The following is a 14,936-nucleotide window of genomic DNA, read 5'->3' on the forward strand; positions in this document are numbered from 1 at the left end:
AAAAGGTGACTCTAGGAAGAATACAGGACCTAGACTCTTTGTTCCTAAGGCTCAGTTTTCTCATCTGCAAAATGTGGATAATAAAACCTAATCTTAATGAGATTGAGATTACACTTGTTTCACACATTAATGGTATATAACCTAGTGCTCTGTCACTTACCATTTGAGTGAACTTGGCCCAGTTACTTCACTTCTTTGAACTTTTTTCTCATTTGTAAATTGTGGCTAATATAATCTGTCTTGCTCATGTAGGTTTGTTGTGGGATCAGATAAAAAATGGCATGTGAAAGTGTTTTCATAAAGTACTAGAAAATGTAAGGATAATTATTTCCAAAGCAACTACCACTGGTCCAATTTTCCCTGCTACATAGTGCTGTATGTTCTTAGATAAAATATTATACAGAAGGGAACTCAAAGTCTTTTCTCCGTATCACTTCCTTTTTTCTGCATCTGCTTTCCTAGGGAAACAAGATTTAGTTCTACCTTTGTGCTTGTCCAGGTTATAGAAAAGGCATTAGTGGCAAAGGATAGCAGTTGCCCCATTCTAGCTCCAGTTATTCAAGAATAACTGTACAGTTAATGAAATTTCTGCCCTTTCTAGGTGTAAATAAACAATTCTTGATACATAGTCTTTTAGATGCTATATAAACAATGGATTCCTAAAGAGAACTCTTCTCTAATAATGAAAAAGCAACTTGTATATAATTACAACTAGATGATTGTGAATGTTTACTAATTGAAGACGATTCATGAAACTATACTCTTGAAGTATAGTCTTCCTTGAATCAGAGCAGCAGTGTAAGTTAATATAAAAAACCAGAAATAATAGTATACGGAAAAAAACCCAAGATATTTCCAATTGTTGATGATCATTTTCTTTCTTAACAATTAATTTAATTTCTTAAACAATGAATGATAAAGTTAAATTGAGAGAGAAAGGGAGAAATTTGTAAAGCTGAATTTTTTGTTTATTAACTTTCTAGGATGTAGTTATAATGTATCTTAACTCTGTAATCCCTGTCAACTGTCTCTTCTGCAAATTAATCATTTACAAAACAGATGGCTACCCTCTTGTTAGAGAGCTAGAATTCAAAATTATGTTAAGGATAGGGACAAATTATGCATATAACCACTCTTTTATTAAAGCTGGTCTCTAAAAAGGAATACATTTTAAAACTTACCCCAATGAGGGCAGTATGAGTCTTCCAGGATTCTAGAAAGATTCTATCCAGAATAAAGTATATAAAAAAGTTGTTTTTAACTTGGTATATGGCTTAATGCTATTTATTGAACTTCCTATGTATGTAGGGCAAAATATCGCATCCACCACACAAAACTAAATGTGATTGGAAGGATGTGACATTGTTGCAACACTGTTGCATGCTGACACAATACCTCACAGCTAGTTTAAATCCTTCCTTCTCTACAATTTTTATATTACTTGGATTTAATGGAAACCCAGAAAACAATAATGAACTTCCCCAAGAAATAAACTCATTATGCATCCATCTTTTCAAGTCAAGGTAATTTTAAATGGAGAGAAAGCTGTTTACCATAACATCTACATAACATTATGGACAAAAAGTCAGACTTTAGAGCCCAACTACCTAGGTTCAAATCCTGCTTCAAAGAGATAATAGCTGTGTAATCTAGGGTAAATTGCTTAACTTCTCTGTGCCTCAGTTTGTTCATAAGTGAAATAATGATAGTAAAACTCCATATCTCATAGGGTTCTTGAGGATCAAATGAGTTGCTACCTGCATGGTGGTACTTGGAATACAGTATACATGATATAAACCTTTGTTAAATTAGTTTAACGGAAATAGTAATAAGAAACAGCAGGAAGAACTTACTGAGAAACGTCTACAGTTACCACTCTGTTTTTGTCAGTAATGAAAGCTATTTCAAAAAAAAATTCTGAGAGATTTCCTCTGCTTACTTTCAAGTCATCAAGTATCCATTAAATACCTGCTGTGCCTGGTGTCCTGGGGACACAAAATAAATTTAGTAGTCTCTGCCTCTCGGGAAGTTACAGTCTTTCTACACTAAATTTAGAATAAATGCTCACGGCGCAAAATTCAAAGAAACATGCAACAAAAAATACTAGAGTGCCGCAAAAAATTAACCTGGTAAGTAAAACTATTCACAAATTCAAGATGTATATTAAGAAAAACGCAGTTACCAATTGGGAATGCATTTATTTTGACATCTACACAGAGAGCTGCTAACTACAATGATTCACATCAACAGACATTGTGTAGAAATAGTAATACTTTCCTTTCTCTCTGGGGTATTTGACAAAACCTGAGAGCGATCCCGCAAAACCACAGCGAATGAAAACTGCACTGGGAACATTAAAGGGCTTGTGACTGGTGCCTAAGAACCAGGAGGACAACGTGGTGGGCTCGGTGAACACGCGGATCTGTGAGGCAAAGACAGGCTCGGAATCACGATCAGGATTAGGGACGAGCTTGTTCCCGCGGCTGATACCGACCAGTCCGCAAAGCCCAGTGGCGCGAACCAGGGGGCTCCCTTCGCGTGCGATCTCCAGGGCGTGGGGGACGCCAGGCTGAGAGACGACGGGTTCCTCAAAGCTAACGGTCCCCACGCCGCCTCCCACATCTCGAGGATGGGCATCCGAGAGCAAGTCCGGGCCACCACGTCCCGGCTCGGTGGGCCGCTGAGGTGCCAGCCGGGGTTACCCGAGTCCGCTGCCCTCGGCTCGGCCCCCCTCAGCCCGCCGCCGTTGTACCCGGCCGGCACGTCACTTCCGGCGCGCGCGCCCGCTGGTGAAGAGGGACAGGGTCGGGGCCCCGGCGCGCGGCTGCCGGGGGGCGCGCAGGGGGGGCGGGGCGGGGGAAGGGGGAGTGTCTGCCCGCCGGAGCCGCCGCCGCCGCCACCGTTGCTGCCGCTGCTATCGCTGCTGCCGCCGGGGCTGAGGAGTTTGCTGAAGCCTTGGCCTCAGAACCGGCCCAGTCTTCCCGCCCGCACTCCGGGCGCCAGCGCCGAGAGCACTGACCGCTCTGACCGGTGCAGAAGCAGGAGTTGCCTCAGCCTGTGGAGCGGCGGGGACGCCCCCGGCTCCCCTTCCCCTCTCCGACCCCTTCCTTTCATCGTCTCAGTCATGGGGAACGCGGCGACCGCCAAGAAAGGCAGCGAGGTGGAGAGCGGTGAGTCAAGGGCTGGGTCTGGGGGCCCGCCGGGCGGGCCGGAACGGGGCACCGAGCGCCCCTCCGGGTCGGAGCCCGGAGGCCGCTGACACGGTCCAGGCCTCGCAGCGGCCGCCGGGAGCCACTCGAGGGGACCCTGGGGACCCGCTGCCTTCCTCTTCCACCCCCTCCCCCCAGCTCCGGCGAGAGGGCTGAGCGCCGAGGGCCGGATGGAGAGGGCAAGGGAGGAGAGCGGTCCCCGCAATTCCGTCTTTCACTAGAGCGCGGGGCGGGGGGGGGGGTCTCCTATGCTTAGATACTTCCCCAAATATGGTCCGGATAAAGAAGTCTCTTGGACCATCCCAGCCCTCGCTCCCCACCCCCCCAAAACGCGGGCCCCCTCTTTGGGAGCCACAGGTAGTGTTGTGAGCAGAGTTGGCTCTTTTTCCTCCATCACTTGGGTCCATCCCAATCTTATCATCAGGTGAGGGGCTGCGGGTCTGGTCCTCCGCAGGTGAGGTTAATCCTAAGTGGGCAACTACGTTTTAGAGAGCCTCCATCTCTTCAGATTAGGAGTGGAAAATATAATAAGAGTAAACAAAAACTTTTCCCACTAGAGAAAAAAAGCAAGGCAGGTTTGCCTTTTCTTGAGACATGAAAGAATTTGCTACAATGTCTGTAAAACTTAAAGGTCACTCTGAATTGAAGTGCTTCCAGAATATGGTGGATTTCTTCTGAGAGCTGAAAGTGCAGGCACTCTACACTTTACACCAAACAGTAAAGAGTCATGAATTTCTGTATGGCTATATGGTTTTATTTATTTATTTATCTATCAATCAATCCGTCAGTCAATCTGGATGGTTTTTGCCTTTGCCAGGTTCAACTCAGATTTGATAATTCAGGATGAACAGAAAACAAATAGTATTCATTGTGTGACCGGGAGTAAATGACATCTCAGCACTTGAGGGAATGCCTGATGAATTTATTCCAGTTTGTGTAAATAGTATCTTTTAATGCTTCTATGTTTTTACTATGTTTTAGGTTAATTTCATAATTTAGCATGAAGGAAATAGCTTTTTTCGGTATCAGTAAAGCAGAATCGATTGGGAAAGATCTAGTCATTCATTTTGTTTAATGTGAATAGTTAGATCAGATTATGTGGTTTGTGTTTCACCAGTAAAGTTGTGGTGTTAATTTTCAGGAACTCCAGAAAAGTTTAATGTCTTTAATATGTGATACAGAGATTTTAAAAAGCCAATATAGAGGTAGAATTTTAGTGTTTTTTTTTTTCTTTAATTGCACAAATGTAGTAACTAACTGTACAAAAAGTATTAAAAATGCGGAAAGTAAAGAATTACTTGTGCCTTTCATCATTTTCCTTTTTAATTTAAAGCTAAAGGTAAAACATGTGCTAATTGTATTACAAAGAGTGTGCTTGGTAATGGAATCATATCAGTGATTTTTATTAACAAGTGCTGGCCTGTACAGTGTTTATATTTTTAACAGTGATAGTAGACTCTTTTGTGATCTATATATTTCCATTTTTAAGTTACCAAACTAATTCTCCCCTAGACATATTAATTTGAAGCTTGTAGCTATGGGATAATCTTGGAATGTTTACAGGAAACGAAAGGAAACTTTAGATGTTTATCAAAATATCTTGAAATGATTCCTGTGAATAAATTGTTTCCTAAGCTTTAACTGTTAGTGATAGCCTAGTTCTTAAGTATGTTAGCCAGCTTTTTATATAAGTTTATTTATGGAAATTGAAGGTCATTATAGTAGTTTGAATAAATGTTGTGAAGTGATAAAAGAAAATAGCAAGCTATGTCTCATTGGGACAATCATTGCAAGTGTCACATGTTGATCAGTTTGTAATTTCATTTGGAGCAATGTTATCAGGTGCATGTTGCTGCTGTTCTATTGTGGTGAACAAAGAAATCTTATCAATATATCTTAAAACTTAATGAAAGAACAACTTTTACCATTATATACCTAACTGTTCTGTATAGTTTTTAAAAATTACTTTTGAAAATATATGCCTTTCAAAATTTGAATGTAGTTATTTAAACTTCAGCTGATACATAAAAGCATAAACTTATAGAAATATAAGTGATTCTAGAGATCAGCCTGTGTAATCATTCCATTTCAAAGCCAAAGTGCCTGAAAACTACCAATAGGAAAATGTTTGATTTGAAATGATGATATAAAAATATCAGGCCAGTTAGGATTTGAGGTTTGGCCCATGCCTCATACAGGTGACTCTGGAGCTTAGTTCTAAAAATATTCCAGAAGAATGAAGCTGGGCATAAAAATATTTGAGAACGGTCTTAGTTAGCTTTGACCATCTGGTGCTTATGTTGTACTCTATTGAAATCTATCCCCCTACACTTAGAATAAAACATTTTCTGGGGTAAGACTTGAAAGCCGGGGAGATTTCATTTTCATCTCCACAGTTTCTGGAGATCACATTAAGTTGGGTACCTATTATTCTACTGTAGTGAACTAGGAAATTGTATTGATATGTCTTAAAACTTAATGAAAGAGCAACTGTTACTTTTACATACCTGTTCTGTGTATTTTTAAAAAATTACTCTAGTAAAAAATATGTGTCTCAAAATCTGACTGTAGTTATTTAAACTTCAGCTAATATGCAGAAGTATAAATTTTAGAAAAATAAGTGAGCATACAATTCTCTGAGAAATTTTAAACTTGTCATTCAAAATTGTTTTACTTATCCTGTCTCCCACTTTTTACTTTACTCACAGTCCCCAACATAAAAACAGATGCCACCTATTTTAGCCTAGGAGGGGTTTTTTTGTTTGTTTATTTCATTAAAAAACAAACAAACAAATATTAGATTTCCTCTACCCCCCACCACATGTTGCTTGGGGGCTTTATGTTACACTCTTAGCGCCAAGGTGTTGAGACCTATGGGTAAAGTGTTGGTAGAGATTTGGATGCAGATTCTCCCATGACTGCAAGTGGTAGAGCCACCTGTAAGCCAGTGTTCATATAATGATTTTTGAATGTCTTCCAGAGTCTCTCTGTCTTAAGAAATTTTGAAGGTGAATGGAAGTTAAAGAAAGTCACCAGTAGACTAGTTTCAACCAAAATGCAAGTTTCATAAAAACTAGCATTTTTTTAAAGGCTTACTATGTGCCAGTTTCTCTAAGTACTTTGCATGCATAATTTCACTTAATCTTTTCAACTGTATGATATAGTTTAGTTATTTCTCCATTTTATAGATGAGAAAAAGGAGGCTCAGAGAGCTTAAATGACTTGTCTAAGGTTGCACAGTTAGTAAGTCAAGGAGTAGTGTTTGAACTTAGGCAGGTTAACCCCGGAACCTGAAATCCTAACCACTGTGCAAACAGCCTCTGCATCCAATGGAAAATCTGATTCTAAGATACACAGAATAGCTTTTACTTCATTTTAATCAGTTTATTATTATAGACAATTTTGGTGGTTTTCAATAGTGTCTTTATTTGGATATAGTAGATATCTTAAATGAAAGAGTTTATTTTTCCTTGTACTGTCTTCTAGATTCAATTTCTGTAAATTGAGGATGAAGGATTAAATTACCTTGAAAGTCTTTTCAGATTCAATATGGTATAATTTCAAATTAAGCCATAGAAAATTAATTTTGTATACTTAAAGCCTTCATTAATATTTGTGTTTAATTCTTTTTTTCTCATTTGTAAATGTATACTTTCCCTTTCTGTGAAATAGCCAATTGAAAAGTTACTTTTGAACTTATATTGCCATTTTAAAAATATTTGGAAATTTGCATTTTACCATGGTTTACAATAGCACTACCCAATCAGACTTGCTGCTGTGATGGAAATGTTTCTATCTATATTGTCTCATGTGGTAGCCACTAGCTACATGCAGCTATTGAGCACTTGAAATGTAACCTGGGCAACTGAGAAACTGAATTTTTAACCTACATGTGGCAGTTAGTGTTTGGTATATTGGACAGCACACGTTTAGAGCATAGCTGTCTTTACATGTAATAAAAACGCCAACCCATCTTTCCATCATCTTGGTAATTTGTGGATCCTCACAAGTTTGTATAGATGAACAAAATGCTGTATTTGTCTTTTCTCATATTAGAAATTAACTTATTTCTTCAGTATTTCCTCTGAATAAGCATTTATAAACCTAGTGAACAGGTTATTATAGCTTAGTAATTTGTGTATAATCTGTAAAGTTAGGTACAAAGTTAATTTCCTTATTGGACTCTACTACAATTAGAATTTATTAGTTTTTAATACTGAATCCCAGTGAATACATTTTTATTGAAAATTTTTATAGATTTAAATGTTGATTAGGAACAAGTTAAGTGATCTCATATCTTTAAACTTTTCAATTATATTTTTTTTAAAAGAAAATCAGCAACAGATATTTATTCTATTTTAATAGACTGACAGAAGAATTTTGGAGTAGTCTTCCTTAGGTTAAAAAATAAAGAAAAAAAAGTCAAAATAAACAGCCACACTATTTGGATGATAAATACATATTATCTCATACAGTTCCATGATTCTGTGATTCATTTTGTGCAGATCATCTACTGTGTAAAATTACCCTCCTGTTCAGGAACCATTTTTCCCATTCTCCTGGTCAGTGTCCTCTACTTAGGATATAAACAGATTGTTGCTTTTTATTGCCAGCAGCAGGATAATTAGAGGCATGAAAGCCAGTTTAGAAAAGTAAGCCATGGCTGAGTGGCAGAAGCAGCAGATGAAAAGATACTAGGTAAGCCAGCATAGCTATTAAGATTCTTTCAGATAGTAAGGAGTTGACCATAAGTCATTTTGATATTCCATTAAATTAATAAAATAAATAATTAGTTTAATTTATAAAATTGTCTATATATCTATGTGATAATAAATGTTAGTAGACATATGTGTCCACATTTCCTCAAGGGAATAAATCTTAGGTTTTTAACAGAAAAAACTATGTTAAATAGGAAAATGTGGAACTTATAGGAGGTAAATATACCTAGGTCAGTACCATATTATTTTGAGTATTTTATCTTAATTTAAAAAATATTCCTCAAGAGTCCCTGTATTGTTCTTTTCTTTGTTCATTTGTTCATTCATTCATTCTACATATTGAGTTCCTAATATGTGACAGACTTTATGCAAGTCTATGGGAATAAAGGTTGAATAGGATACAGTATCTGCTCCAGAGTACCTGTGTTTCAGAAGGGGGGGAAAGACATGTCAACAACTTAATGAAAAACAACAACAACAAAAAACTGTTACAAATGCTTTTGTAAAAGTTCACTGGGGGAACCAATAGAAAGTATGGTCATTTCCACAGAGGTGGGGGGAGGTGAAGTTCAAAAAAGACTGCAAAGAGGAGGTGAGCCCTGAGTTGAACATTGAAAATCGTAAATGTTCAACAGCAGGATCACAGGAGGAAGTATGTTCTGAGTAGAGAGAGCACACAGAGTGAGTAAAGATACAGAGGGGTGAAACAGCATGACATATTCAGGGAAGAAAGTAAGTTGTCCATTATGACTAAATGATAGAGGATGGGGTTCGTGGTAGGGAAGAGGGGAGATTGTACAATGAAAGATGAGACTGAAGAAATGGACAGAGACCATGAAAAGAGTTTGAATTTTATCCCGTGGACATTAGGGAGCTACTGTGAAATAAGAGAAAGATATGATAAAATTTGGGTTTTAGAGAGATTACTTTGGTGGTAATGTGAAGATGTCACCATGGAACAAGTGAAGTGTTTGGAGGCAGGAAGATCAATTAGAAGACTCCCTCTCTCAAGTGAGGGACTTTGAGGGTCTGAATCAAGGTGGTAGAGGTAGGGATACAGGAATGATCTGAAATGTGAGAAATTTGGAAACTAAAAATAAGCAGACTGTACTGTACTGATTGCATGTTGGGAATGAAGAAAAGGAGGAATTGGGAATAACTCCCAAGTGTTTAGCTTCTCTGTCTTGGTGGCTGGGTTGTTATGCCAGTAATGGAGTTAGGAAATGGATATAAGGGGAGGAACAGATTTGGGGGTGCATATTGAACTCAGGGTGCTTATGGCATTTCTGAAAAATGATTTCTGATTGGTTGTTTTATGTGTGGATTGTCTATAATTCTCCCAGCTGTGGGGGAAAGAATGACCTTGGATGGTCAAAGGATCTTTTCCAAATTTCACCCTCATTTTGCTCCCCTTTTAAAGCCAGCTGTTTAGAAGCTATAAAACTATATATGACATCTGACATGACTTCTATAAATTAAGAACTATAGCCACTAAAAGTTTAGCTTCTTTGTTTTGAAAAAAGTAAAAGCCAAAGCACTGATGAGAACAGCATAACTTTTAAAGAAACAAAATAATTTAAAGTCAGATAAAATGTTACTTTTATGATTAAAGTAAGCATCCTATAAGCTGTTGAGTTTTGTAGAGTCATGTGGAATAGTGGAAAAAACATGTAAAATATAGTACCAACATATATTGTACTAAGTAAATATCAATATTCTTCCCTTAGTGTTCTTTAAAATTGATATTAAAAAGTTAAAGTGTGACTTAATAGTAAGAATATGAACTTAGAATAAGAAAAATCTAAATTCTGTTTTCTAATTCTTTCCATTAGTTTGCTTTAGACAAGTGTTTTAATACCGCCAAGCTGTACTATAAAATTGAGAAGGATGAATTTGATAAAGAGGCTGTGGCCTTTTCCAGCTTTATAATTCAATGATTCTCATATATTTATTAAAAGAAAGAAGGTATATTTTAAAAGTAGCAAGACGGGAATAAATTATAGAAGAGTCTTACAGAATTATGTGTGTAGAGAAATGGCAAATGATCCTCAGTGTGAGCAAATACAAGGTAATTTATTTAGGGGAACTTTTTGATCTGTACTTAAAGAACGATAGCCTCTGAGTTTTGGCCTAAGAAACAAATTTTGGAATCACTGTATTGATCTTTGAAGATATTTTCATGTTCTGCTGTAGGTAAAGGGACCATTTAAATGTTGGTCATCAAGGGAGTGTATTAGAAACAAAACATAAAACAGTCTACTCTTAGTGTAAAATCCTTAACATATTATGTGTAGTTATGATGTTTTGTTTATAGCAGAACTGGAGAAAGTTAAGATCAGGGCAGCTAATAGGAGTAAGAGAATTGAAGGTCTATTGTATGAGGATAAACTTAAAACAAAAAAACAAAACCCAGAACTCTTCATTCTAGAAAGATTAGGGCTACACGATTGAAGTGTATAAACCAAATAGTATAGACAGAGAAAATCTGGGATTGTTCACCTAAATTTAAAACACTACAACTCATGGGCTATTCCTCAAAACTTATAAAAGCTAGTTGTAGAGCAAATAAAAGGAAGTACAGTGAAACCTTCGTAAACTTGGCTTAGAGAATAAATATATTTAACTGATTAGTTTAAAGGTAAAAACATTTGTGCTTACAAATTCAGCTAGTATTTTTATCAACTTAAAAACTGCTGGAAAGTGTTGATGCTTTTTTACTCTTTTTATAGGTTTTGTAACACTTTCAGCCCCTTACAGCTTCAAAAAGACTCATCAGTATTAGTAGACCTCTTTCTTGCTAATATTGAGGTTTACTACCATAATGCAAATACCAAATTATTTCCCCTGATATGGAGGTATAGCTTAAAAGTTGCTTAAATAGATATAGAGGTATAACTTAACTTGCTTAAATAAAGATGGAGGTATAGCTTAAATTTTTATATTTCAATCCATTATAATTCATCTATTCATTTTTTTTAATTTCTGGGGGTGGGCGTGTAGGAGATACAGAGTTGTCTTCGTGTAGCTCATAGTCTAGTGGAAGCTTTAGATAAGTAAATGCATAATCATGAGAATTTTGTAGGAAGTATATTATAGAGTATTTCCTGTAGTAACAATTTGGTTTTTCACTTTTTGGTTATAATATAAGTTAGATTCAGTAATGTTCTGTATCTATGTGGATAATTTTCTGAATCAAATTTGGGACTACTTGGGACTTCCCCGGTGGTCCAGTGGTTAAGACTCTGCGCTTCCACTGCAGGGAGCACGGGTTTGATCCCTGGTCAGGGAACTAAGATCCCACATACTGCGTGGCGTGGCCAGAAAAAAAAAAAGGGACTCGTTTAAAGAGAGAAATGAACTAATTGACAGTTCACAATGAAGGATAATTCAGTAGCACATTTGACATTAGGGCTGCCTTATAAAATCCAATGTAAATGCCATATCTTTAGCTGATTTGCTGTTACAGGTATAAAGTCCCAGGCTTTATGGCTGTGGTTTAAGGTTGTATTCCCTGTTGCCTACTATTCATATAATGTTAACTTTTCAATGACTTCTGAAATTTTTGTTTTCTAGTAAAACAACTGTTGAATCTAAACCTATGAGTCCTTGGCAAATCTGTATTCTCCATCTGGACTTTGACTCAGAAAATTAAAGATACTGTCTTGAGATCTCATTATTTTAAGGTTCTACTTAATGAGTATTCAATTTCCACTTATTCAAGTAGAAGACCATATAGCATCAGCACACCGTTGTGGTATGTGAGCCACAAAATTGAAAGAAAGTGTTTATACAGATATTACTTAGCTTCTTTTCTAAGAGCCGGTTCTGCTAATTTAGCTCCTCCAATCCTAGCTCAGCTAGGATCCTGTCCTAGCTCAGCTCCCTAGATGTATAGAAGCCATGAAAGGTTAAACTGGGGAAGAATATGAATCCCTCTTTAGGCTGTAGTCTTGAGGTTACTAAATAAGCTATAGTTCAACTGATAGAATGACGCAGAGACAGAATAGTCATTTGTTTGTCATTCATTCAATCCTTTAGTTAGTTATTCTCAATCAGTACTTAGTAAGTGCCTACCTTGTACCAGGCATTGTGCTAGTCCATAAATGCAAATATGAGAATAAATGTAAGACTTAGTTCCTATCCTTAAGCTGGGAGACAGACACATTCAGATATTTATGATAAAAATGTACAATGATACACAGGTGCCTGAGATTGATACTAGGGTGAAAATACAACATAGGAGTTTATATAGGAATAAGTATAGAATTTCTGAGATCATCTTGGGAAATAGACTGTAACTGACTGAAATAGAAATTGGTTTTGAGTCCATTTTGGAGATGTTACATCTGTAGCTCTAGCACTTATACTAACATTGATTTCTCAGCTGTTTCTCCTACTACACATTGTGATATGTAAGGGCAGAGACAATATCTACCCTGTTTAGGTAGATATCCCCCAAACACAGTTCCCAGCTCATAGTGGAAGCTGAAACTATGGATAATTAAATGGATAAAAAAACTCAAGCTTCTTTTAGAAATGTTTACCCTCCCCCCTCCCCAGTTAGCAGGTACTTTCTCTGTAATATATTGACTGTTTGGGCCTAGTAGTTGATTTATTTGATAAGAGGGTACCTCTTTCCCTCTCTTCTTATTAGCACATAGTAGTTTATTCGACATTTGTATGTCAAAATTATATCACTTTTAATTGGTAGGGAGAGATTGGTCTCAGGCTTCAGTTAGGAAGACATTAGGTTAGGAAAAACTGTTATGCTCCCAACCTCTTAAAAAAAACCCTCCTCATTTGAGGCCTGAATGTTTGTGTATCCCCCAGATTCATATGTTCAATCCTGACTCCCAAGTTGATGATATTTGAAGGTGGGATCTTTGGGAGGTGGTTATGTCATGAGGGCAGAGCCTCATGAATGGGATTATAAAAAAGGCTGAGAGAGCTCCCTTGCCCGCTCCGTTGTGAGGTTAACAGTGAGAATACGGCTGCCAATGAGGAAGTGGGCTGGTACCAGACACCAAATCTGCCGGCACCAGATCTTGAATTTCCAGCCTTCAAAACTATGAGAAATAAATTTCTTTTATTTATAGGCCACCCAGTCTATGGTATCTTGTTATAGCAGCCCAAACAGACCAAGACAAGACCTATACCATTCAGCTGTATCACCATGTTCCTCGTCTATGTTGCTGTCATTTACCAATTGCTGGCTCACTTACTTTCATTCATCAAAAACTTTGGGTCACAAAGTTTCTCTATACTGTAAGCCCTGTATTCATCCTTGATGGCTTTAACTTCTACGTGATGACTCATCCATTACCATTGCATCTCAATTCCCTGACCACATTATCCTTATCCCCTTCTCTTCACTTCAGTTCAGATAGCCAGTCTCACCAGCAACCTTGTCATACTCATTAACTGCACAAGAATCACTATTGTAGGCATGTCATTCTCTCATTACAATGTCCTCTCCTTATTGTTTGCTTTTTAAATATTCCCATTATGATCATTCTTCATTAGAACCTCTTGCTTCTTCATTTTTTCTTAACCAGTTTAGATTACGTGGTCCCTGAAATCCTTTGCACTTTTCTCTTTTTATCACATTCTTCCTTATAGAAGTCCAGTTGATAAACTTAACTTCCGCTTTCTTAGTGCTTTCAGCCAGGAGCTAAGCACTGCTGGAGAAAGCCACATGGAAGGGGCACTATAAATTCAACCTCAAATGGGCTGTCAACATGACTTGACAGTTGTTCCGCATTTCTCTGATTAACTCTGTTTCCCATTCATTACGATTTCTATTTCTCTTCTTTACACTTATGAAATCCCCATTATGTCTCTCATTCTAAGCAATGATCTTGCCTCGTATTTCACAAAGAAAATAAAAGGTATCAGACAAGAACCCCTTCAACTTCTTATATCAAACATCCAGATATCCTATATTTTAACTTTATCTTGTTATTCTGTTATAATAGAGGAGTTGTCTATTCCATTTATCTATTGTTAAATCACATCTCTCATTTAGTGGCTTAAAGCAATGACAACATTTATTTTGCTTAGGAAAGTGCACTTTGGGTGGAGTTCCACAAGGACATCTCATCTCTGTTTGACAACAACTAGCTCAGCTCAAAGGTTGGGGCCTAGAATCGCTTAAAGACTTGCTCATTCACATGTCTCCTTGTTGTGCTGGCTGTAGGTGGTTGGAACCTTAGCTGGGATTTTCAGCTGGAATATCTACAGGTGGCCTTTAAATGTGGCTTGGGCTTTCTTATAACATGGTGGTTGAGTTCCAAGGGAGAGGGAGAAGAGCCAGGTGGAAGCTGTATCCCCTTTTATGACCTAGCCTTAGAAGTCAAGCAATGTCACTTCTTCTGCATTCTGTTCATTAGAAGTGAGTCACTGAGGTGAGTCCATATTTGAAGAAGGTGTATTAGATTCCACCCTTTGATGGAAGGATTTCAAAGAATTTTTGACATATTTTAAAAACCCACCACATCACACATCTTTCTCTGCAAGGCCAATCCCTCTACCATTACTCTGGATCCCATCCTCTCTTGCTTTCCCAGGAACCTTATGCAATTGTGTATTCTTTTTTTATATTCAACCTGTCTTCTCATTTGTTTTAACAATGTGCACCCCTTTTTCTTTAACTGTCTGTTTTGCTTTTTGACTACATTTTCTTTTTCATCTCTCACCTACTAAAGTAAACTAGCCTATGACTTACTGTACACGTGGCCATTTCAGTTGCCTTCGGTGGCTAAGCAGGTAATTAAAATCTGTGTTGGATAAAACCTGAAGCCAGGATTAAAAAAAAAAAAGAAAGTGTTCTTTTTTTCCTCTTCTTGCTGTATTATAGCTACTTACAGTCATGACGCAGAGAATGTAACCTACACTTAATGCAGTTCAGCTTTTAGAATACAACACATTTGAAAACTTGGTCTGCCTGTAAGTAAATCAGTATGTAACAACATAAAAACAAAAAAGTCTTAAAATGAGAGAGGGGCAAATG

General features: G+C 37.5%; 1 protein-coding gene across 2 annotated transcripts in view; it reads left to right on the forward strand.

Moving 5' to 3' along the window:
- Positions 1-2,867: 2,867 nt before the first annotated feature.
- The window catches only part of PRKACB (protein kinase cAMP-activated catalytic subunit beta), a 148,184-nt gene continuing 136,115 nt past the window's right edge, over positions 2,868-14,936 (forward strand). The window contains exon 1 of one of the 2 annotated variants that reach the window (XM_059925246.1): positions 2,868-3,170. In XM_059925246.1, coding sequence (XP_059781229.1) covers positions 3,125-3,170 — 46 coding nt within the window. In that variant the 5' untranslated portion in view covers positions 2,868-3,124. The remainder of the gene's footprint in view (positions 3,171-14,936) is intronic. The other variant, XM_059925253.1, reaches the window with a different exon arrangement.

The sequence above is a fragment of the Balaenoptera ricei genome, chromosome 1 (assembly GCF_028023285.1).
Source record: "Balaenoptera ricei isolate mBalRic1 chromosome 1, mBalRic1.hap2, whole genome shotgun sequence".
Lineage (NCBI taxonomy): Eukaryota > Metazoa > Chordata > Mammalia > Artiodactyla > Balaenopteridae > Balaenoptera > Balaenoptera ricei.